The sequence below is a fragment of the Megalops cyprinoides genome, chromosome 11, assembly GCF_013368585.1.
Source record: "Megalops cyprinoides isolate fMegCyp1 chromosome 11, fMegCyp1.pri, whole genome shotgun sequence".
Taxonomy (NCBI): domain Eukaryota; kingdom Metazoa; phylum Chordata; class Actinopteri; order Elopiformes; family Megalopidae; genus Megalops; species Megalops cyprinoides.
Window position 1 is genome coordinate 24,115,698 of NC_050593.1, and position 26,269 is coordinate 24,141,966.

Consider the following 26,269-nt stretch of genomic DNA (forward strand, 5'->3'; position numbering starts at 1 on the left):
AGATAGTGGCATATGTGAAACAAGCTAATAATAATAACACAGTATTGTTGTGTTCTGACCTCGTTAACTCTTTAAACGAACACTACACCCATGGTTCATATCATTGTGGAACTTGTTTTACAAGCAAACTGTTACAAAAGACAAAAGCAAAGCTGTTCATCCTTTCCCCCTCTTGCTGCCATGGCAACCCCCACACTAGTATCTGAAAACAGTCTGCAGCGAGTGAGCTGGGGCATTGCTGTAGCGTTGCTCAGATTAGACCAGCTCCACAAGGATAGGCCATGCAGCACCGAGCCTACCAACCACTGCTTCCCTGTGGAAACAAATACCTGCAGCACAAGTGGGACAAGACCTGCTACGACATGCACAAGAAAAAGGTATTTTTGTTTGAATTGTCATTTTATTATACATGAACTGATCTATCCATTTCAAAGTATCATTTCTGCGATTACTTGTACTGCAACCTAGAAGCAGAGTTGCAGGCTGCATGCCAGCACATTATTGCCACCTACTCGGTAGGAAAAATATTACCAGGGTTGCCATGAAGTCAGATATCATGCAAAGTCCCCCCTTTGCTGGCAAACACTTCTGGTCCACTTATCTTTCTTTCATGCATTTATTTTTATGCTGTGAGAAATGAATTTTGTGAGAATGGCATAAACGCTAGCCTTACCCACCAATGCAGTTTTACAAGTCTCTTTGACACATGGCCACCGTTAACACCGTTTAACAAGTTGATGTAATTTTTATGATTCATTCTCATAAAATGAAGGCCTTACAACAGTGCACTAGCTGCCTTTCAAAATTTTTATTCTATTGTTATTGTCTGGGTTATTTGCATTGTATTGTATTTTTTTTTACATTTAGATAAGAAATATTAACGGTAACGTTTCAAAAATGCACTGCCTTAAAAAAAAAAAAAAAAAAAACTTCTTTATATTTTAAAGGTAAAATCTGCAAAGCCAACCATCAGCACAACTCCACCTCAAACCTACGGTCATCTTCAGCTCAAAATGAAAAAGCTGAAGGTAATTAAGCGACGTTTATGTCGTACGTCCCATTGTATCCACCAGAGGGTGCTAATGTCTCAATTACAGTAAATATTAATGCCTCATAAACCATGAATGACTATAGAATTTAATGTTAGAATACCTCGCTAATTCCATTCGAATTAAATGTGTCGGTTAACCGACTGTGTCAGGTTAGCCTACTGTAAAAAAAAAAAAAAAAACTTGACAGTCTTTTAAAACAATGTTGTGGTAGACAAGTGTGTTGATTCCCTATATAAGATTGTTTGCCTTTTTTCTATTAAATTACATGAAAGCTTGAAGAAGAACGCATGGCTATAATCCAACGCGATAATGAAATGCTCCTGGAAAAGATATCATTCATAATGAGGACGACTGGACGAATCGATAACAGAAACCTTTACGAGAACCGAAGGTAGGCAACAACTATAGGCCTACATAGTTCGCTGAACTCATTCTTCAAACTTGAGTAAGTTTAAAGCTAAAGTTGCTCAGGTTTTAAATGTAAGTGTTACCTATGCTTTAAACATAGTTTGAGCAGTGAGAAGCGCCAGCGAGAACTCCTCCGGGTTACTAAGGAAAATCAGATCATACTGGAGCGCTTGTCACGGTGTGGGCCGCGATACAGCGTTCAGCAGTGGCACGACGACTGGCTCACAACTGAGAGATACATGGAAAGCATCGCGCGTTATCCTCGCAGCGCGGCGATTAAAAAGGTAACCTCTGTTCTCAGCTTTATTCAACAATGTCAACGAACATTGTGTGCATTTGTTGCGGCTCTGTTGGCGAGGTCATAGAGACCATTTGATCTTGGAATGTGTGAGTCTAAAAGAGGTTTGTCCAGCTTTCCCGCGTATACTGTGACCCCTGGCATGCTCGTTTGAAATTTGGTGGCAGGACAAATATTCAATTCATTTTTATCCCGATTTAAAAAGTCGAGGTTTGATAAAAGCTACACATTACTGCACTGTATGTACACATTACTGCATCATTTGTTTTGACAACTGACTGGTTTACAGTTACACATTTTTGCTATACACAGTGCAGTTATGGAGACTTTATTACTAATATTACTTAGCACAGATATGACAACAGCGTTTCAAGCATGAAAATTCAAACCTATAATCTTATGGTCACAGCCCAGTTACTGAAGTATTATTCCCCTGCCTGTTGCACCCACCAGGTACCCTAATGGAACATATTTGCCTCAACCTCTAACATTCTCTATTGCTTAGGCTCAGCCCAAGTCTATGAAGCAAACTGCTAAGGAGGGTAAGAAGGAAGAATCTGAAAAAGAGGAGAGTCATGGCGAAGAGGAGGGCCAGGATGACAATGAATTTGTTGATGGAAACAAAGACAGTGGGAAGACGGAAAGTGAACAACAAGAAGGTTCCAGCAGAATGCACGGTTCCGAGATTAAGACAGAAATGAAAGACAGCGATTCGCACAAGGAGAGTGACCAGGAATAACTTCCGTATAATTGCTTTGCATTTGTGTATGTATATACAGCAAGAGCAGCTTTCATTTAACTGCAGTGTGACAGCAGAATACCATTAAACGTGTCATCACTAGTAGGGCCAATAAACTGTTTAGTGTGTTTTCATTTTCATTTAATACTGCTGTTCATAAATAATTATCATTTTTTGAAAGTTCTGTGTCATAAAATTGGCTATGCCTTTCAATTTCCTGTCCTTTACATTTGGCTTGCATGGAATTTGAGCTTGCACTCTTTTCATGTATGTATGCTTACTCTTTAAGTGATGGATTTAAAAGGTATCTCACAATAATAGTCATTTAAATGTAGTTAGAAACAGTGTTATTAATTATGAATTTGTTTAAAAGTTGCTTCATTCTGCAATGTATAATTTGTGGTATTTTAAAGCACGTTTTATGTTCTTTTAATGTTTTTTTTCAAGCACATTCATGACATGAAACTGATAATGTACAATTAAAGCATATGTATTTGAAAGACAATTCATGATATTAATGTTGTTTTTTTCAGATGTTATTAATTATGAATATTATCTAAACAGGAATTCTCTAGAAAATCTGTTTTGGACAGTTGGAGAGTTCAGAAACCTTTTAAATTATGTCAGTATGATATTGTTTGCTCTATCAGTGATGCAATTCATCAGATTACAGCAGTTTTTAAACTAAACTATTATTGAGGCTGTACATCACATTTTCGATGGTCCTGCTTTCCTCAAAACTGAAGAGAGACAGACAAAAAGTCTCTTTATGGGTCTCTCTGAGACTTCATTTCTTACTCTCCTGGCCTGTAGATCTCCAGCTCAGTATACTGTAATACAAGCACTCACTTTACTTAAGTACAGCTGAACATCAAATGTATACCTACTAGTCATTAAATTTTACTTTATATGCACTTTATATATGTATTATATGTGTACCTTTTGACAGATCCTAATATATATGTATATAACTTTGGTCACACGTGTCTCCATGGACATGTGTAAATAGCCAATGCAGTAACCAAAATATACGTACGTGTTTTCACCCATGTTACCCCACCCGCAGTAGTTATTCCTGAAACATGTGTTTGCCATATAAATAACAAGCATGTTTTTCCCATGTCTCGAATGCATTCCAAGAACAAGCGAACATCATTATTTTGATAATACGCAGAAGTTAGATCTTCAAATCTACGTTTAATATTTGAATTTTGGGGAACGCATGCTGTAATTACATTACGGACCGTTTGATCACGGACTCCAGTTTCCTGGACGTTGGTTGACAGTGTAACACTACCGGTGTGAAAGAAGTCGCGGGACTGCTGAGCTGGTTTGTATGGCGTAGCTGTACCTATCCAGAGATTCTGATTAGCGTTTTTGTGCTTACGGATGTAGGATGATACGCTTTTGAATTATAGAAGAATCACCTTGACAGCCAACATGAATCTTGAGAGACTACGAAAGCGTGTCCGACATTATATTGATCAGGTAAGAATATCAATATCTAGCTAGCTAGTTAGCATATGAGGCACTACTGTAGCTGGTTGCCGTTTGATAACGTTAAGTTGTTAAGTTAGCATCTAGCTAGCCAGCTAACTAGATGTGGACACTCACTTAGCAGTCTGACAGTGTATTGGTAACGGTCCTAATGATACAAATTACCCTGCTGGCGTGTTACGCGCGCTATAATAATCATTATTAGCCTGCTAACTACCTAGAAATCATTATCCATAAACCAGGCCCGCGTTGCATTCTTTACTTGAAGTTCTGTATGTCTGACTGAGTCAGCTCTATAGTTTACTAATGCAGTAGATGCCTAGCTGATTGACTAGATTGCTAATCAAGAAAATAGTTAGGCTAAAGTTGGTAGCTAACTAACTAACGAGTTACTTAAAAGCTGACTTGCCGGACAGCCGTGTAGCAACACTTCACGAAACGAGCTGGCTAGCTGGCTAGGAATTTAATATCGCTGTAATTACTTACTAAATAATAATGTGCAGCTAGCTAGTGATATCTATAGCTATTATGTCTTTCAAAATAATAACGTCAACTACCAAGGTGTTAAATGCAGTAGTCGTCTATTCACTTGTTGAAACCAAGGTTCCAGCTAGCTAGCTAAATTAACTAAAGTAGCTAAAATAACACGGAAAGCAATTTTAGTAGTCACCTACTTCATTTGCAGTGTTGGAGCAGCTCGTCTCATGAGCCTGCTAGATATCTAGCTAGGTGGCCAAAAGCTTCTTGAAATTAGCAAATCAACATAATTATCTTCCTATATAACGACACGGTAGTCAGCTAAGGATACGTCAGTCAGGTAACGAGAGAAGCTAGAAGAGACACTGTTTTTGTCTAGAGTAGCATTATCTCACTTAGTGAAAAGGAAAGACTGCTAGGGTATCTTGATAACATTCTACCCTGTTGTCATAGTTGTAAATAATGGACTGATTATGTTTGGTATGAAATGTGTTCATTTTGCTAAGTAGTGATCTAACACAAGCTTCGTTTTTGCTCTTCTTGCAGCAACAGTATCAAAGTGCCCTGTTTTGGGCAGACAAAATTGCGTCGCTGTCACATGGTGAGAATGCTCTGTTATGTACCCTCATTTCAGAATTAATCTAAATATTGTAATGGATTTGTATAGTCCATGTACTTTCTGATTGTAAACTGCAAGGAAAGAGAATTTGAATTATCTTCAGTCTGGGTCAAAACGGCAAACAACACCTTTGCGTACATTCTGACTGTGCAGCACTACTCCTGTTCAGTCCTAATTGTGGTGTGTATTGGCGGTGTTTCTTGTAACATTGCTGTGGTCTGCACTAATGTCTCTGCAGAAGACCCCCAGGACATTTATTGGCTAGCACAGTGCCTTTACCTCACATCCCAGTATCACAGAGCCTCGCATGCTCTACGCTCTCGCAAACTGGATAAGGTACAGCCTGTGTCCCTCCCTCACATATTGCTCTTTTTTTTTTTTTTTGCAATGATCATTTCAAATTGTATATTTATAGTCCCTTATAACTTTTGTAAAGTGAACAGCTTCCATCAATGAACATTCTTCTGGTTGAATATTATGAAAGATTGATGCTATTTATTTCCATTTGTTTATTGCATACAATTTACCTGACAATCAAATGTTTGATTTCTGTCCCATCCAGTTGTATGGAGCCTGTCAGTATCTTGCTGCTAGATGTCATGTAAGTATGTTGCATTACGTCATTTGTGTCTGAATACAGTTTTTGCAGTTCATGGTTATTAGATAGGTCTGCATGTTCCTGTTGGTAATTAAGTATTTCTCAACCACTTCTGTGATGTATGGAGCTTTGTGGTTATAATTGGTACCTTCTGTAAAATGGCTGCAGTGAGTACCTCCAAGCAGTAGGTGGCCTTGTAGGACTGTGAAACGATGAAGATGCATAAAAAGACAATACAGTTTCAGATGCTGTTACAATGTGTGACACAGTGTCCTTTCATTGTCAGTGTATTTGTTTTTATTTTTGTTTTTTTTTTCCTATACACAGTAGAATTCTTTTTACTGACACAAGAAATGTCTGTCCTTTGAATTGTGCTGTGTCTGTGGCATGCTAACTCTTCTCCTGCATTATTTCTGTCTTTCAGTATGCTGCCAAAGAGTACCAGCAAGCACTGGACATTCTGGACATGGAGGAGCCAGCAAGCAAGAGGCTGCTGGACAAGAGTGTGAAGGAGGACAATGGGATCAAAGAGTCCAGTAAAGACTGGGGAATGTCCACGGCTTCTGTGAGTCCTCCCAGGCTGTTAGATATGAAAAGACACTGCTTACAAGGACTAGGGAATGTCCACTGTGTCTGTGAGATGGCCTACTTTGCTACATGAGAAAAGGCGCGGCTCACTTTCACCAGAGCATCATATGAGTAATCATGAGTAATTTTTGGAAAGTAATTTTTCCATGTCAGATGCTCCTAATGTAATTGTCTGAAATGACTAGCAGCCTTGTCAGGCTAGGTGTGACTAGTTGTCGGTGTCACTGTGATATAACTTTTTACATTGTTTGGCAGATACAATTGCATTTCACATTTACCTTTATTCATTTAGCAGACACTGTTATCCAGAGTGACTTACAAAATGTGCATTCAGTAGGGTTAGGCATGCATCCATATAAGTACTTAATCATTAATGCCTTGTTTGTAATCTGGCGCCATTGTGGGAATCATTGTCATAATTAGTGCTGTCTTGATAATATGGTTACAGTGTCTCATTAATGCTGAGACTGTCACGGGGCCTCATACTTTGCGGTAGAGTGTAGCTGTAATGTAAATACCTGTTAGGATTACAGACACTCACTTGTTAAACATTCTTGCTGCTCCGAAGTCACCAAGTTTTGCTTTTATCCCATTGTTGGTTAGAAGTATATTCTGTGTATTTATGTCCTTATCAATAATGATTTGAGGTTTTTTGCCTTTTTTTTAAATTCATCTTGTATTTTCAGTAACTTATTTATGTATGTGTACACACGTAGATGCTCTAAATACATGTCGTCATATATTTGTTTCATTAAATAATTATTGTTTCATTCATTCATTTGTTCATGCATTGTTGAGAGATTTTGATTTAGCCCTTTTGAAGCAATTGTCTGATCCACTCCACTATATTTCCAGATTTAAAATAAGAACAGACCGTCATTAATTAACCCCATGTTAAATTTTTCTACTGTGATTTTCTCTTGAGTCTTGTGTTTTTCAGTCCTTTCCTCTGGGACTGTATTTTGGGATCTCGCATGGGTCTATGCATTTGTCAGATGATGCTGGTGGAGTTGACTTCCCTTCCTGTGATCTCCTCTCTCAGATCAATAGCTCCATCTGTCTGTTGCGGGGGAAGATCTATGACGCCATGGACAACAGGCCCTTGGCTACATCCAGCTACAAAGAGGCCTTGAAGCTAGATGTCTACTGCTTTGAAGCCTTTGACCTTTTAACATCTCACCACATGCTGACGGCTCAAGAAGGTAGTAAAGATCGAAAAACGGGTCAAGTTGTTGGAACTGCAGTGTTTTAAGGTCTCTCTGTTTGGTCTGACCTCAACGTGCCTAAACCAACAAATGTACATACAATGAAATAGTGCTGTGTAACAAAGGGAAAAAAGATAAAGCGCAGCTAAACATCACACAAAGTGATTGCAAAGCTTTCCTTAGTGCTGCCTGAGGTTAAAGAGGGTCAGCTGATTTGGTCCATTTTATGTCCATCTCAGACTCTCAGACTCTTTAATATGGTTTAGTTGTGGCTCAGTGAGCAAGTTGTGTTTGTCTTGAGTGCATGCTGAGCCCTACAGCTCATGTTCAAAACTGATTGTTGACAATGACTTAGAGCCCCCAGCAGTGGAAAAAAATTGTCTTCATTCTGCTCGGGATAGGGCTGGGTAGGTCAAATGGGAGTCTGCAAGTTGCAAGTTGCTGGAATGACATCAGTGGAGTAGCACTGATCATCCAGTGAGTGCCCACTTCACTGTGGTGGATTGCGTAACTTGTAGTATGAAAAATAGCTCTTGCCTTTTGTGCAAATGTATCAGAGGATTGCATTCGGTTTTGCTTCAATGGTCCTGCACGAGCAAAGAGACTTCCCCAGTTAGATGAGCCTATGATGCAATTGGCAATTGCATGAAAGGGGAAAAGCAAAAGAAATGTGTGGTTTGGTTTGGTTGATTACTTCACGTCCAAACTGTTTCATCCATTATTGTCCAACGGTCTGTTGTGTCTTTACACTGAGCTATGATACATGTGCACTTTGTGTCTCTTTTTGCCCATGTTTTGTGGTGGTTTGCTTTTACCTCTGATTTACTCTGGGCTTTGTGTTGAGTATAGGGAAAAGTGTGTTACAATCAAAATATATGATTATTTATGGTCAATATTAGAGGGCTGGAGTGAGTTATTTTCCATATTCATTTGTGTCTCTGTAGAAAAGGACTTCCTGGACTCCCTCCCTCTCAGCCAACAGTGTACAGAGGAGGAACAGGAACTACTTCGATTTCTGTTTGAGAACAAATTAAAGAAGGTGTGTAGACCGCCTTTATCTTGAGTAAAAGATATCTTTGATTACCCCCCATGGACCTTATCAGATTTACACATGTCTGTCATCCACATTATGAAGCACCAAATCTGGTTGTTCATGGGTCTAAGATAATTTCCTTATTTTATTTCATTGTTTTTGGTCTGTGCATGAAAATAATTTTGTTTCTCTTTAGTGTAATCTGACCACCAATACTCCACAAAACAGTGACCAAAGGTTCACTCTAATGTCACAACTCCCAAGAAGATATATTCATGCACTGGTTGATAATACATGATTTTGGATGAGTACTATGTAAAGTAGGTGCTGTATACAGAGAAAGGATTATTGTTACATTAAGTATGCTCGAGTGCCTGTTGTGCATCTAATCATGCTCAATAAGTTGAGGTTTTTCAAATGCTAATGGATAAGTGGGTCCTGCAGTTTTTGTCCCAGAACTGATGACTCTTTCTCTGTCTCCCCAGTATAACAAACCCAGTGAGGTGGTTGTCCCGGATACAGTGAATGGTCTCCAGGACAACTTGGATGTTGTGGTATCACTTGCTGAGAGGCATTATTACAACTGTGACTTTAAAATGTGCTACAAACTCACATCCATGTAAGTGGTCTTTTTTGTAAATTCAAGTGACAAAATATAGTCCTATCTGAGCTGTGGCAGTTCACATTGGGTCTTAGATTAGTTTTTGGACATTAAATGCATACTCAGCAGATAAAATGGGAAGGGGATAATGCTCTGAGCTGTTTAAAATGCTAAATGATTTTTCAGCGAGATTATAACTTCCTGTAAAATGAGCATTTTTCTCACTGTGTGTTGCTTTAAAACCTGACAGTGAATAGGCATTCCTTCAGAATTATTTATTCATTAGGAAAGACTTTGTAAGCTAGTTCTTTTGTTGGAAAATATGTTGATACAATTTTGCTTGACCCCATATATGAGACAAATCACAGATTCTTATTCCGATGTTTCATCTGTTTCTTCTCTAGGGTAATGGTGAAAGATCCATACCATGCCAATTGTCTGCCAGTGCACATAGGAACCTTGGTTGAGCTCAGCAAAGCTAACGGTAAAAGTGTCCTTTTACTTGTCCTTTTACACATGGTTACATGCTTTATTTTTTCTTTGTTCTGAAGTTGTCCATTTAATCTGTGTTTGTTTTTATCTCCATAGAACTGTTTTACCTCTCTCATAAACTGGTGGATTTGTATCCAAACAGTCCGGTAAGTAAGGCATTTACTTTACGTACTGTAAAGTTTTATTTCCTAGTGTCACCAGTTTGCAAGTGTATTACTACTTGTGCTAAAAGGTTTGATTGTGGATTGATAGCCCAGCCTTTTTTCTTTCTAGTTTGGCATTTTCATGTCTGTCCCTGCACATGCAACAGGGAGTGATTGGTTCTGCTCAATTTGTTTTCCCCAGGTCTCCTGGTTTGCCGTTGGATGTTACTATTTAATGGTTGGTCACAAAAATGAGCATGCACGTAGATACCTTAGGTAAGAACATTCAAAGAATGGCCAGTTGTTCCAGTGAAAGGTATAGTGCTCTTATCTCTTGAGGTGCTAGACAGGAGTCGGATTATGTTTTTTTTTTTCCTTCTCTTAATAAAATACTTTTGAACTATCTTTGGAAATACCATGCTTAGCAATCAGTAATAGGAAGTACATGGTAGCCAACGTTGCTATGCAGATATCTTGCTCCTACGTCATGTGAAGTAAGCAGATCTCCGTTACCTTTATTCGAAGGAGCCTACATTTTGCCATTTAGCCATATGAGTACTCACCAAGCATTTACCTGAACCTGGTGTTCAAACACGCAAGCATTCCTCACCACTACTTCACACTGCTACTTGCTAAGCTCTTGTAGGGGCTGGGAGACAGCAGGGCTGTTTTTGAGGGCTTAGCTAACACTGGCTCATCCTGGCAGCAAAGCCACCACCCTGGAAAGGACGTACGGACCAGCGTGGATTGCATACGGACACTCCTTTGCTGTGGAGAGCGAACACGACCAGGCCATGGCTGCCTACTTCACCGCTGCCCAGCTCATGAAAGGGTACGTCAATGCAAAGGCACCATCAACATCCTCTCTCTACAAAGACCAACATCACTGCCAGCTCTTAGCTGTGGTCTCTGTAGGTGTGTGGGAGTGAGGTTGGGGAAGGCTAGTGCTTACTGTGTCTCATAGTGGAGTCTACAGGTAGAACAGATAAATGCTTTCCCCACAACTCAAATCCATGCAAATGTAACTAATGTCCACTCTTAGTTGTTTGTGTTTCTTGACCCTGCAGAAACAAAGGTATATCCTTTATGTCAATATGTCATAAAGGATATACATATGTACAATATGTCCTTTGTATCTTTCAGTAATCATGTATGTTAAGTTGACTGAAGCACAGTATGTGACATTGACATTGGCCAGGTGCTGAGTTGCTGTAAAACAAAAGCAACACAATCTTCATCACAGTTGAGCTTCTGTGTTCCTGTATGTGTGCATGCACACGTGTGGATTGAGGGGGCAGTTTTGTCTGAACCACGTTCCTGTGTGCAGGTGCCACCTCCCCATGCTGTACATTGGCTTGGAGTACGGGCTGACCAACAACTCCAAGCTGGCAGAGCGCTTCTTCAGCCAGGCCCTGAGCATCGCGCCCGAGGACCCGTTTGTCATGCATGAGGTGGCTGTGGTGGCCTTCCAGAACGGAGAGTGAGTGAACAACCAGTGTTCTCCTTCCATTGGGGGCTGCTTACAGTCCTCTGAAATCCGTCCTCTTGCATTTTCGCTTTAGTTACGTAAGGCTGACTTTGGACTGATTTTGAGCCGTAACCTGCCGAATTGTAATCGTCTTTTTGGTTGGCGTGAAGAGTGTTCGTGGGACGTGTTTTGCTTTTTTGCTATGAGGACATGTTTTTGTCTTTCAGCTGGAAGGCCGCAGAGAAACTGTTTCTGGACGCGATGGAGAAAATTAAAGCCATTGGAAACGAGGTGAATGCGATTTTGAGACTCCATGGAAAACAAATACGTTTTTCATTCTTTCTTCTTAGAGAAACTTTTCAACATAAAAAATTCCATTCTTAATCGTGTAGTAAGAGCAGAGCTAGCCCCTTATGTGACCTGTGTAAACACTACAACAAACTTAAATGTGACCTGTGTAAGCATTAGCGGAGGCAGACGTATGTTTTCATGCAGTAAAATCTGACTCGCTTTCAGGTCACCGTGGACAAATGGGAGCCTTTGCTAAATAACCTGGGACATGTCTGTCGAAAGCTGAAGTAAGTTAGCAATGTTTGCAAAGAGCAGTGTCTATGACATGACTTAAACCAGCACCCAAAATTGTGTTATTATTTTCTTATTTTTATAGAAGTATTTCATACTTTTGTTTATATCTGTGTTTGGTTGTGTCTGACTCCATATATGTCAGTCTGGTCTGAGTCTGGTCTTTCTCAGAATGGTTTCAGGCTTATTGGTCATGGATAAAAATACATGAGGTTGGGATGAACAGTATTTAATTTAAAACACATTTACAGGTGTAATTTTATGCACAGTATGCGTTTGTGTGATGTTGTCCATATTGCAGTGTTTTACTGGTCAGGGATCTCAAATCACCCACTGTCAAAAATCAACTTGAGACCTGGCAGGGCTCTAACATCACCAACTTGTGGCCCATAGGGCCCGATAAATTGGCGTCATTCTGCTGGGTGCAGGGGTGGATAGTGTAGCCAGGGGTTTGTCTTGTTTCATTGCTTGTCAGCAGCTCCAGCTGGTCAATCAGTGCACATTAAGTGTCTGAATCTTAAGAGCTAGTGTTTGTGCTCTGAGATTGTTACCATGGTTGTAATGGCGATTGTATGATGCATTCCAAATTGAAGAACAAATGTATGGGGGGATGGGGGGGGGGGGGGGGGGGGGGGGCCGGGGGCAATCCCAGTTTAAAAAAAAAAAATCAACTTCCCATTAAGAGAGAGTACCTCTTTCGCACTAGAATAGGCAGCTTTTTTTCTTTCTGTTTAAACAGGAATTTCCAGGCAGGGGTACTTTTTAAGTATCAGCACCAAAGAAACCCATGTGATTCAGATGTTCTACTAACGAGATGAGCCAATGAAATCTAATAGTCACCCAACAGAAAAAAATAATGTTTTTTAAATGATTAGAACAAGAGGAAAAGAGATTCATGGAAAAGAGGAACAAACCATTTGTAAATTTAGATTTTATATTAGCTGTAGGCCTGGGTCTGCAAATACTGTTCAGTGTAAATACAGTTTCTTAATTGTATGGCCTTATGTCCTGTTTCTAATGCATATGCTGTCTAAGGATACTGTTTCAGTACTTCACAATGTATAAATCAGAACTACAGCAAGCAATATTTTTGTAGGCAGTTTTCATCCTCATCTCTCAAGAGTGTGAATCTGAAATAAAATCTAGCCCTATTCAAATCAAAGAGCCTGACGTGGGCGACAGCACACTATACATTGTATCTCAGCCCTCCACACACACACACACACACACACACCCACACGCACACACACACACTTGCAGTGTCAATAGAACTGCATAGGGTCTGCATGATTCGCTCCTTCTTTAAGTGGGGCAGCAGCGTGGGCTCCTCGTTTTCTGTTCTCATCCCTGCTGTTAAATTCATTAATGCATACTCGCAGGACCCCGGAGGGCCTGCTCTTCACATTGTGTATCAAGTCCTCGCTAAACACATTTTGAAGTGCTTGTATTTACATGCTTTCTGTGAGCTGTTTTTATTCAAAAAGGGGACCTCTTGAAAGGATGAGCACAGTAAATACCGTCACCACGCGTGGTGCTCAGCTTATAAGATTTTATTCTGGGGCATTACAGATTGCATCTCGTACCAGAGGCGTTACTGACACGTTTTCTTGGATCTGTTGTGATACTCCTGTTTTTTTTTTTCTTTAAGAAATGTGTGTCTTTACAGTTACTGTACATGAAAATGTATCTAATTTCATCTTTAAAATAGACACTAATAAGTGGACAGTATAGACTCTAATAACTATAACACTTTTCATTTTTTATGGCATTTTTCATTTTTGATGACATTTCATGTTACCATGTTAACAAGTGCTCCTTATTTAGTTGTATTATTTCTATTAGTACTACCAGGAGGGAATGTGTAATTAGGATAATTTTATGAGGGATGCGATGTATGACACAGATGGAGCTGACAGCTTGAATTCGTGGGGTTCTCCACAGGAAGTATGACCAGGCTCTGGAGTACCACCGGCAGGCCTTGGTGCTCATTCCCCAACATGCCTCTACCTACTCTGCCATTGGATATGTGCACAGCCTCATGGGAGATTTTGAGAGCGCTATTGACTATTTTCACACAGTAAGAGGACCCTGCACAGTCCAAGTGGACATTTAGAGACATTGATTTTGGATTTGGTACAATATATGATTCCATCTCCACAATACGTCTGTACCACAAGCATGCTATTTAAAACCTCACAAATGTTCTTTCATTTAAAAAGTTCTTTATTATTAAAGAATACTATATGAAATGTATTTTAAATGTTTTTAACAATCAATTTCTGTGGCAGGCACTTGGTCTCAAAAGGGACGACACATTTTCTGTGACGATGCTAGGACACTGCATCGAGATGTACATTGGAGAAACTGATGCCTATATAGGTAGAGCACTTTTTCATTGCTCTTCTTTGTTGCTTCAGCTTGCTTGTTTGTAAAAGGATGTTTTCTATCACTATGGCAAGGTTGTCCATTTCTCTTGCTGTTGTGTATCCTCAACTAACACATCTAAGCAAGTGCTATTTTTCTAATGTTTTACACAGTTTAGTTCATCTCTTCAACAACAAAACAAGGTAATATGTAGTTTGAGGGAAAAATGTAGCAATGTTTAAATTTGAAGGCAAATTCACAAGGCAGTAGGATTGAATAGCCCCTTATATTGCTTGGATGCAGCAATTAGGAAGTGAAATATTAACCCAGCAGTCCATGTGGGTGTGTGTTTAAGGAACTGACATCAAGGACAAGCTGCGGGGCAGCGTGAGCACGCCAACGCTGATGAAGGTGCTGAACACGTCGGCGGACTCGGGCGAGAGCCGGACGCAGCCCCTGGAGGAGAGCGGCATCATGGCCCTGGAGACGTCGCCCCCGAACCCAGACAAGCCCACGGAGCCCGCCTTCCCGCGCTCGCTTCCGGAGTGCTACATGTACGAGAGCGACATGATGCTGGAGACCTCCATGTCTGACACCAGCACGTGACGTGGCCTGCCCTGATCCGCGCCTGGGTCGAGGACTAAGGGAAAACAGAGACCCGATCCCAACCCCACAGCCTGACTGAGGAGGACAGAGCAACCACTTCCCACTCAAATCCCCTCCTCCCGCCCACCTTCCTCCTGCGGTCACCTCTGTGTTCCTTACCTGTGGATTTTTACTTTGAATAAAGAAATTCAGCTGAATGCAAGTGGGAATTGGCAAATAGAATAATTCCTACAATAAAATCTTTTTACATGCTGTTATGTGGTTTTGTCCCTTCAGCAGCATATCTACTGTATAAGGTGTGTGTTCATTTCTTAGCAGGCCATGTTGAGGCTTTGTTTTTGACATAAAATTGAAGTTTTTCATTGACAATGCTGTCACAATCTAACCACAGTGTTTATATTTAGTCCAGAATGGCCCATATCTCGTAACAGGAAACAATTGTTTATTCAGTTTCCATAGTTACAGTTTCAGCACTATTGATGGCATAAAGCCTGCAAGAGGTCCCTTGTCATGCCTAGCGTATTGGTGATACTGTGATACCATGGCCCATCACACATTGTTTTCTGAATGTCCAAGGCACGCTATGAGGAGAATCCATTGCCTTTCGTTTACGCCTTGTTAATTTGCACATATTTGGTCAGGGGGAAGTCCTCTTCCTGACCAGTGCCTGCCCCCCATTGGTTGAGTGTTTATTTATCTAGAGCTGCGGGGGTTTTTTTCCCCTTGCCTAATCGAAGCCTGTGACCGAAGCAGTCGCTCCTCAGGTGGTCTGACACCACAGCAGCCACTGATAAGGTAAGAGAGGTGAGGCCTGCCGGCGGGCTCCCGATTCGCTGCCCCTCATGGAGATACACAGCAATGGGCTGCACTCCGTCTAAATCTTGCGCCGCCACATACACCCACGAGCAGGTGTGCCGCGACTGGGACACCTGCTCCACCTTTGTCCCCAGCCTGAAGAGCTCTGTGTCCACCCCGCAGCGGCTGTCTTCCGGGCTCTGTCTGGAGGCTGGCAGCGGGAAGCAGACCTTCCTCACTGGTACGTGAGTAATGCACACATCTCACTTGTAAGTCGGTTTGGATAAAAGCGTCTGCCAAATGAATAAATGTACATGTAAATGTAATGTGCACCGCTGCAGAGTGAGTTAAATGTGAAAGTTCATTCTAGTGTAATGCAGCAGGTAGAAGTGGATCTTCCTCATGTGTGGTTGAATATGTTAAGCTTGAGGAAAGTGTTATCTCCCTGTGCCTGAGACCGTCAGGAATCGTACTTTTGACCTTGGGCGGTATTATAGTAACAATTTGGGCATATGATCACGTTAGTTGTGTCAGTGTATGTCCTTTGCCTGCTGGGCATTGAGGAAAAAGGGGTTCAGCGCGGTGATGGGTTCTTCTGCCTGGTCTATAGTGCCTTGTCGTGATAGCCAAACTCGGTCCCTGAGTCTGCCCAGCAGCCCGGATGCATGGAGCACCAGTAGCCCACAGTGCCCCCTACTGGCCTGCACCCAACCCAGTGCCAAACTGAGCTGCAGCGACAGCGACAGCGACGCCTCCGACGGCGAGACGCCCTCCAGCAACGAGAGGTGACAAGGACACTCTGCTCTGCCGTGCCACTGCAGTCACATTGAGCTCCACGAACAGGGACTGTTCTGCAGTTAAAGAGGCTGTTCAGAATCTACACAAATGTCACTATGACTGGAAATGATGTTTTTTTAATATATATTTCTACAGGGGCTGTTTTTCTAATTACATATCAGTGCCACCAGTAATTATTCTTAATGGCTGAAGTATTTGAGAGCTATCAGTGTTTTGACTTGGTGTTTTCCTGTTATTGATATGTCTCCCAAGTGTGTTTCTCTTAATATTTTCTTTTTTAAATTTGATCTTTGTAATCTGTCCATTCCACCTCCATTTCATATACATAGAGAGCTGACCAAGTGGATGCCATTCAGGTTGAGAGACTGCATGACTTGGAAATGTAATTACCACAGAATGCATTATCAGTTGGTAGAATGCAAGTGGAATGTATTCCAATGTTCACTTGTTACACTCAGCCCAGCATTGTGTCATGCTAACTGGCTCACGCTATCATCGCAGCAAGCTTCTATATTCTGTGCCGTCTTGGGCGGAAGCAGGTATGTCTTCAGCGTCTGATCCCATTTCAGAAAGACTGTGGTGGGCTTTCAGATTTGACGTTAAGCTTCCTGGAAGACTGCAAGCAGGAGTGTGGGTTTCATTTCCTAAAATCAAAAGTGCCTATTGAGGTATAGATTTACAGCTGTAAAAAGCACAGACCACGTTGGAGAGGAACTGCCACAATCAGTTGCGTTTTCTGGATTATGTATAGTGAGTAAAGAAAAAATACTTTTGTGGTATTTTGTGAAATAATACTACCTGAGCAGACAGCAGTCCATGTTTCAAGGACTTTGACTCAAGGCTGTAAAAGTATGTTGCCTTTTACAGCCTCCAATGTATGTGACAATGGATTCATATCAAGTACTTTTAAGAACACACTGAAAAATACATATCACTTAATAATGACTCCAGAAAATGAGTCTTTCCACCAGCTGTCTGAGGATTTATGAATTGTGCTTCTCTTGCCAAGTTCAAGTTTATTTCCAGACATTCGCTACATGTGCATGCATACTCTCCTTTTTCCTAATGAACTGTAATCTGTAGTCTTTGAATTGATCCATCTTCTTACTGTACTTGACTCTAATGAGGTTGGCAATGGTCATATTTATGACAGTTTAGGTTTGATAGATTAAGTCATTTTCCCAGAAATACATTTTTTTATATTAAGAATGAAAGAAGTAATGTTTTTACTTTCGACCCAGACCAAGAATCTCCTGCTGTTTCAAATTGCACCATTTCACAAAGTTTCTTAGAAGAAGCAAAAAATATGGGAGTGCTGGGGAAGGTATTACCCCATATTTTTATCTGTTTACATGTGGAAATATGCCCCCCAAGTGCTGCAATGATGTCCTCATATTCTGGCACTCTCTTTAAGATGTAACCCCAGAGTACCGAGGGTTTTTGAAGAGCTCATGCTACATTGACAAAAAAGGTAATGGGCAAGGTCAGGTCAATCTGAAAACCAGACAGGTCATAGATACTGTGCATATCCTCACATTTGTAGGATTCTGTGTACCACTTTACATCACCACCTCATTTTATCTATATCTTATATACAGGGTTGGGAGGGTTACTTTTAATATGTATTCCACTACAAATTACAGAATACGTGCCCTAAAATATAATTTGTAATGTATTCTGTTAGATTACTCAAGGTAAGTAACGTAATCTAAATACTTTGGATTACTTTCTGAACACTGTGTTTTTCATTTTTAAAAGTATGTAAGTAAAAATGTGAATGTGGCATATACTGATTGGGTGATTCTCATGAACAATGTCCAAGTGATGTCAAAATCTAAATAGCTAAACTTGAGTGATTTTTTTACTGCAATACATAAAATACAGTCTATTTTTTAATTATAATAACATTTCACATGAAAAAAAAACATTTAAAGCATTTTGTGAAAGTTTTATAAGGATGTGCACCGGTATAATTCATCCAACTAAGGTTCTGAACGGTTATTTTTAGAATATTCACTTAGCATTGTTGTGGCTAACATTTTGGCACCCTCATGTCTGAAAAGGCACAAGCCACCCTATATACATTGTGAGTTAGAAAGGAGTATCTTAACAATTTAATGTATAATATGCGTAAAATTGTGTATGTGTAAAATTGTTGGCATATTCACTTTTATTCAGTTTTGAACATGTGAAATTTCACTTACTCGTTAGCTAGTTAGCTTTAATACTATACATACTAGCCTACTAGCTAGCTGAATAGCTAATCCAGTGCAGCCAAACTATGTAAGATAGCTAGCTGGAGAACTTACTTCAAGATGCTTCTTCAGGTTAGAGGTTGACTCTTTTGAAGCGGATAGCAGTTTGGTTGCTGGCAAACACAGCTTGCATTGTACTGTTATGTTGCGACATAACATGACATAAACACGCTGTGCTCACTCATCATTCTACTGTCTTGTGAGTCAGGCAGGCTGCATGTTTTTTTCTTCTTTTTTTTTTTTTTTTTTTTTTTTTTTGTGAGGGGCATATGGGAGTTACACCCCGGAGCTGCCTATCATTGGATAGATTTTCAACCTGAATAAACATTAAATGGAAAAAGTAAATGAAAATAAATGAAAAAAAATCCAATGTAATCCCTTCAGTAAACTAAATATTTTTAAAATGTAACTGTAATTTGATTACCATCCATTTAAATGGTAACTGTAACAGAATACAGTTGCTAATATTTTTTATTTTAAATACGTAATGCTGTTGTATGTATTCCGTTAGTCCCCAACCCTGCTTATAGGCCATTCCATTTCAATTAATAAACAATATGCATTCATAATGAGAGATATTGTTGCCTCGCTGACTTGTGGTATATTCTGCAAAAAAGTATCACATTTCAAGCATATTTACTTAGTAAATCCTATGCTTTGCATTGTTTCTGCAGTGTATGTACAGCTGTTGATGGTATTCCTGTGTGTGGTGACTGATTTTGTTGCAGCCAAGACACCAACAACACGTCTGGAGCATATCAAAAATAAGAAGCTTCATCAGAAGAAGGCGGAAACATGACAGGGCCTATGTTTATTATGAAATGGTTTTAAAAATCCTCCGGGTTCCCAGTAAAATATATATCCATATGTACATGAGGATGGTCATATTGAAATAACTAAACTAGTACCACTGTGGTCTGAATTCTGTGGCAATACGAAGAAACAAATTCACAGAGATTGAGAGACAAAATAAAATTACCAAGAAGAGGACAAAAACAAGGTGTGTCCCTACCACTGTGGGTTTCAAAAACAGGAAGTGCATTAATCCTGTTGCGGTTGTGAATATGAATTATCTGAGCAGCATATTAAACACTTGTATATCATTGGGACAGCAACACCAAAATTAGCCCAACTTCAATGTCAATTTTACATTGTTTAAAATATATGAAAGAGCATAACCTATTAAAGCAATGTACTGCAAATGGTGTAGTATATTAACAGAATAACAGATGGGACAAATACTCAGGGCACATGAAGTCAAAGCACCAGGATTCAAAAGACAAATGGGTTTAAAATATCAGCCTCTCAGCCTTTGAAGTCTATTATTTCTCATCCTGGATTTACAGTAGACATAATATTGTCAGTAGATCAGATAAGCCAGGATAGAAAAGTGTATGAAGGCCATACCAGCTGTCCCCCTGCTTATATGTGAGAACAGGGTGCTGAAGCAGTGTGCCCTGTGGCCCCTGTATTCCCTGCCTCCCCCTAGTGGTCAGGATGAGAGTGACAAAGCGTAGAGGGAGGGACAAGGACCTTGACAGGCAGCTCAGCCAGAACGGGACATGCAAGAGCCAGAGGCACCATTGTAAGTTCAACAAGTTCATGCGTGGCAAGGAGGAGATGGAGTGGGGTAAAAGGTACTGCCAGGACAGGGCCAAGGACGGCCACCATCACAGCTCCTCCCACTGTCCTGACACAGGGAACAGGCGGGAGAAAGACAACAGCAGGACGGAGCGGATTCACAACAAGCAGAGCAAAAGAAGCCCTGTGTACAAACTGTTTATATTCAATCCCTTTATCTACAGCCGGGGTGAACAAGACACTGTCTATGGAACATTCACACAGTGACAAACTCGGGCTCTTAGCCTTTAGGCTTAGTCACACTTGGAGTGGCAGTGATAACGTCAAGGATTATAGGGCATTAGAGTAGTAAGGAAATTTGCAGGTATGAGTGTTAGCCTGGTCAGTTGCAAGTCACCCACATTACATGGTGACGTGTGGTGCTTTGCTCACCCCACAGCCATGGCATACTGAAAGGGAACTGACTCACAGATGTCTAGAGCCATATGATGTTCTTCAGTGTAACTGTAAGAGTTACCTTTGTTATTACCCAGTATTGTTATCATTGTTTTTCACAAGTGTGTGTAATTCAGTATCAGTCTCACAATGTGTTATATGTTCCATTTTGATGAAAACGCAGGCACAATTTATATTCAGATCTTCACCATCTAATCAGGGAAACATTAAGAATCGCTTGCGGTAATTAATGAATTAAAGGCAGGTAAGCCTTACGGAGTTATCTGTCAAAGTCCAGAAACAAAGTTTATATTGTTTTGGAAGAAATACGCTTGCAGAATTTTAATTGCCTCATGACAGACACTGGAAGAAGTGTTTGCTTTTCTGAAACAAAGTGAAATGACTTGGTCTTGTTCGAATGGTTGGGCTTTAATTAGTGTTGAGCGGGTGGGCAGTGTACTTGAGCATTGGCGAGGCAGTTGTTTCATAGTTGTTCATTATAACGTAATGATTATAGCTTTATATAGCACACATCCAACACACCTGGAATAGCATGCCTGTCACCTTGCACCCCTGTAATTATCAATTCCTTAGCGCCCCCATTTCAGAGGAATGCTGTTACGTTCCTGGCGCCCTCACAGTGATTTAACGTTAAATCAACAACCCTGACCACAGGGAATGCTGGGAGTCACAGGCACAAGTGTCCTTTTTCACAATGATAATATATCTAAGGAGCTGTGGGGATGAGTGTAAGGCAAGATGGTCGGAGATGGCAGACCCCGCAGAGCCAGAGGTGGTGAGTCAGTATGCGGATCACAGTAGTCAGTCTTTGCAAATAGAGAATGCAGATTATTTCTCTCTGTGTGTCTGTGTGTGTTGAGGTAGTAAATGGGACCCTCCTGCTTAATCATTGTCTTCACTACATGGCATACATTGACAGCTGTGTGTGCCCATCTGTGTAAGGGTTTTTGGAACTGATATATTTTTCTGTTTCTGCTCAGAAATAGTTTCCTAATTCTGGTATTGCTGCACATGGGGAAAGTAACACATACTGGATACTCTCAGTGGTTTCAGCATTTAGAAAGTTTTGCCATTTATAGTGCACAAGGGAAGTGCAATAACCAGCAACAGTACCAACTTACCTTTCTGCGACATTTTGAAACCAGATCACTTCTTCTTCCCTGCACACTCAAAAGACAGATCAGTTTTATCAGTTATACAGGTACTATCTGTTGGGGGGGGGGGGTGTCAATGAGAATGGGTGGCTTCAGTCAATGCGATTCCTAAAACTGATAGTTGACACCTCAGTCAGAAGCAGATGCAATGGTGTTCTCTGCTTTTTCACACTTTGCATGCTTTGTCTTGCTCTACAGTAAAAAAGGTGTCACTTTCTACCTTTTTCTGGATGCACTTTACTCACACTCTTAAAACCGCAGTGAGAGAGGCACAAACGCGGCTGATGTATTTTCCATTCTTACCACCCAACCCCCCTTGTCCAGATGCGTGTATGCACGTATGCACATAAATGAAAGGTCATTCTGTAAAAATTATTCCTGCCTTTGCAGCTGCTTTCAGTGTTGGCCCAGCAGCAAGAGACTTTACATATTCAAACCAATATTGCGTACTCAATCTTCAAAATATAGAATGTAAAAGGTATTTTCAAACAATAAGCTTGGCAATTTAAAACTTTGTGTTACAATGTGTACATTTCTAGGAGATTGTCATCGAAACGCTAAAGTCAGAGACCTGACAGACCTGTCAGGGACATAAATCGCTGATAGACCGACCAAAGTGTTCTGCCTTCGTCTGATAAGAAGCAACCTGTTCTCTAGCCTTATGTAGTTTCGCAGCACATGGGTGGAAGGTTTCTCTTGCAGCCTGCCCACAAGCCACCTCAGGCAAGCGATAAAATAGAATAAGGCTAATAATAGTACTGCATTCATTTTTTTTTTCAGAAAATATCTTTATGTTTCAAATTGAATCAAGTCATATAGTTTGGATTATAAAAACAAGGGATTCTGACACATATGCATTGACTGCTGTCACGTCTGTCACTGCTACCACCTTTTCAGCAATAATGGTAGTAGCGTTTCATCACATTTTCATTTCAATTGGAATTGAACTTGTACGAACATACGTAATGCAGAACATCCAATATAACAATTATTCTTAAAAAGTGAATACCACAAAATCAGCCACCAAAGTGCTGTAAATAAAATGGGTTCACAAGCAAGTGACAGTTTCTTTAAGTAAAATCAGACAGAGGAAATGTAGAACAGTAGAATACATTTTTCATTTACAAAATCAAAGCTTTACTATACACATTTACTACTAGGTTACAACTGTACCCCCACTGTTCTATAACACCAGTGGAATGCTTTGTTATTGTTTGCTACTGGAAAAATATGGGGGAAAACCCTTACTAAAATATTTTGAGATAACTAGAATAACTTAATTGTTCAAGGAGAAAGAATAACTGCAATAACAAATGGCTCTCTCTGTAACTGTAAAATTATTCCAGTTCACTTTGTGTGACAATGCCTTTCCAGATCCACGTGAAGAGGAGGGTCTTGCATTGTCATATCTGGGATACCACAGAGGCCATGCAAGCATGACAGGTATGAAATCAAAATCTCTCAAGCACATACTGCCTAAATACATAGCATCTAAACACTGGGGGGTATCGGTGTTGGCAGCCTATCAAAGTCTAGTTGATAGCACTTATCCAAAGCAGTTTGAAGAAGTTACAATATTGTTTACCTAAGCTATCTATGACAATAAATTAACAGGAATTCATGGTTTTGACTAAATCAACCAGAATGAATGTCTGCGTGTCTGTGTAGACCCCTCTCATGGGTCTGTGCAGCATACCTTTAATTTCAAAAGAGAGAGGAGAATCAGCACATGGAGCTGTGTTGTAATCTCGTTTGCTGATGTGTGCATGTTCAAAAGCGATCAGCAATGCTGAATCACAGTTGGAGATGACCTGCTAGTAACCTGCTGAGAATACAGTGGAGAATTATGACATTATTATGAGGACAGGTACACTGTTCAGATGGCCTGCAAAGACAAGAAACCCAAACAAATAATGTTTGTAGGTAGGATGAGTCATTTTGGTTGTGTTCACTGTACTCTGAAAGCCACTAATCTCGTCAGGTGACCCCAATAAGGGAAGCCAGGGGTTTTTGAACAATGGCATGTCTGTATATCTACTAAAAGTGTTTCTAGTTAATAAATGTGTTTCTCTGATTCAAATTTAGCTAATGATTCTAATGAGCATGTGTCTGCCAGCTGCAAAACCTTTTGTTTAACTGGGTTTAAATGTAACTAAGTACGTATTTCCTTTTAAAGATGGCAGATGTTCAAAATCATCATGTTCAAATCTAGCAATGGCCAGAAATGGAATGTCTTCTGTATGCACCACCAATGACACAGGTCAGTTTTAGCCTATGGCATTCATTTAACACATGAAAAAATGACACCAAGCCTTCTTAAGGTCAAAACCAGCTTTTTTTGGTGATGGAGGTGGTTTGGTTTTCCTGTTTAAGATGAACTTTTTCAGTTATACTGAAAGGTCAGTACTACTGTTCACTTTGTAGCAGGTACTAGTCTTTAGGAAAACACGTATCAAATATCAAATATATAGCGCAATCCCAAATTCTGATTTGTTTGCAGCAGTACTGACCTTGAGATATTTACATTTATGGCTTGTTCCTTGGTGCACGTCTCAGCATTGCATAGCTCCTCAGAGCAAATCATTGTGGTTTCCTGGATATGGTGTGCGCACGGACTTCCTGAGTCTTAAGTGGAGTGAAAGAGGCATGCAACAACTGACAATATCGGTATGTGACATATTCTTTTTCATTTCTAAATGGCAAAAGCTCAGGCGTTGACTGTACTACTGGTTGTAAGATGGGAATAATGTTTCAAATACTTTAAAATACTATTATTGCAGAAATGTATGATAATGGATCTTAATTTCACATTTTCATAGTTTCATATGTAATTAATTAATACAGTTATGCAGATGTGAATGCTAGCAGTGTACCAATTTGTCTGCAGGTGAAACATGCTAAGACTATTGAAATCTGATAAGCTGTTTCTCCCTTAATTACTGTCAGGTCAATTAAATTTCACAAAGACAACGCAGAAGGGAAAAACTATGGAAGTACTTTTTTCAACAAAGGAAGGGTACAAGCTCACAGTTGGATAGCAGGGGTCTTATCATATTATATCATATTACCATACCAGTTTTGATCTCTTTATTGCCAAAGTCAAAGTCAAAGCCAACTTTATTCTCCAATATGCACAGGACATACGGAGGATTGAAATTGCTTTTCTCTCGGGCCCATGGTGACAATACAACAGTTCGACATAACACAGTGACACTGAGAGACAAGAACAAGAATTAAGAAAGAAAGAATCACAGAAACAAGCTACAAATATTTACAGCAAGGGCATCAAGGCACATGGTAGGTTTGGAAATATAAAAATATAAATATAAATACAGATTCCACAGGATATGATGTAGACTGTTATATAAGTAAAGTGACTGTGCAGATCTGTGTAAGTTTGTGTGTGATTAATGTTGGGAGTAGGAATGGGTGGAGAATAGTCCAGGCTTCAGTATGGGGGGGGGTTCAAAGTTCAGTTCTGTGTTGGAGAAGATGGCTGAGGGAGGGAAGAGAGTTCAACTTCCTAACAGCCTGGTGGATGAAGCTGTGCCTCAACCTTGAGGTACGGGCCTGGAGGCTTCTGAATCTCCTCCCCGATGGGAGGGGACTGAAGAGCGTGTGCGAAGGATGAGTGAGGTCAGCAGCAATGCTCTGTGCTTTACGGGCTAGGCGTGTGTTGTAGATGTCCAGGAGGGAGAGGAGTGAGGCACCATTATTATTAAAAAATGTGGAAAAACAGTAAAAATGAAGAAAAATCCTTTTATGAGTAGGTGTGTCCACACTTTTCACTGGTACTGTATCTTGCATGGCTTGTCACAATCTGTAATTGCTCCACATATTGTTAATATATCAAATTGTCCTTGTAGGTCAGTTACTAAAACACTGACAGCCTAGTACCATGTAAACATGGTTTGGATGGACCCTCACAACCACAATGAGAGATGAGAGAGAGAAAATGGAAGATACAGAAATAAACAAAGCTTGTCTGCATTAGCCAACCAAATAATAATCAAAGATGTGGTACAAAATGGAAAAGAAATGCTGCATGCTTGGGGTGGATGAGGAAACCCATTCTCACAGTCCTCACTTCCTATCTTTTGCTGTCAGGTTTGCAGCCAAGCAGCCTTGTTCTTCTACACCACAAGGTCATTCACGACACCATAAAATTGATTGCTGGTATTTCTCAGCTGGCTGTTAACCGGTGTCCTTAACCGGTGTCCTATAAGTAACATCAGTTCTAGTTTGTCATGCAAATGATCATGTTCCCTTTCCTTGATATTTGGCGTCTTAAAACAGACAAAGCAGGACTTTATGTCTGTCTTTGGTCTCTCCAGTGTCCCTCATCAGCTTGCTTTGCATCAGTTTGCTAACAAACATAAGACTTTTGATTAATAAGGTTAAAAAGAATTAAAGAAAGTTAGCTTTATTTTATTGTGTTGTATTTATTCATAGAAGTTAGT

The 26,269-nt window shown here is 40.2% G+C and overlaps 2 protein-coding genes across 2 annotated transcripts; both read left to right on the forward strand.

The window, feature by feature from the left end:
• The first annotated feature begins 225 nt into the window (after positions 1–225).
• Positions 226–2,601, forward strand: si:dkey-83m22.7 (uncharacterized protein CFAP97D1). The gene is made up of 5 exons (XM_036539966.1): positions 226–377; positions 948–1,028; positions 1,325–1,443; positions 1,561–1,744; positions 2,264–2,601. Exons 1-5 carry the CDS (start codon positions 282–284, stop codon positions 2,495–2,497), a joined length of 714 nt encoding a protein of 237 aa, XP_036395859.1. The 5' UTR covers positions 226–281; the 3' UTR covers positions 2,498–2,601.
• Positions 2,602–3,808: 1,207 nt separating this feature from the next.
• Positions 3,809–14,908, forward strand: cdc16 (cell division cycle 16 homolog (S. cerevisiae)). The gene is made up of 18 exons (XM_036540710.1): positions 3,809–3,985; positions 5,018–5,072; positions 5,329–5,426; positions 5,653–5,691; positions 6,113–6,253; positions 7,319–7,478; positions 8,426–8,520; positions 9,000–9,133; positions 9,520–9,599; positions 9,704–9,753; positions 9,953–10,026; positions 10,457–10,582; positions 11,078–11,230; positions 11,446–11,509; positions 11,735–11,796; positions 13,742–13,877; positions 14,089–14,179; positions 14,520–14,908. Exons 1-18 carry the CDS (start codon positions 3,938–3,940, stop codon positions 14,768–14,770), a joined length of 1,857 nt encoding a protein of 618 aa, XP_036396603.1. The 5' UTR covers positions 3,809–3,937; the 3' UTR covers positions 14,771–14,908.
• Positions 14,909–26,269: the final 11,361 nt, after the last annotated feature.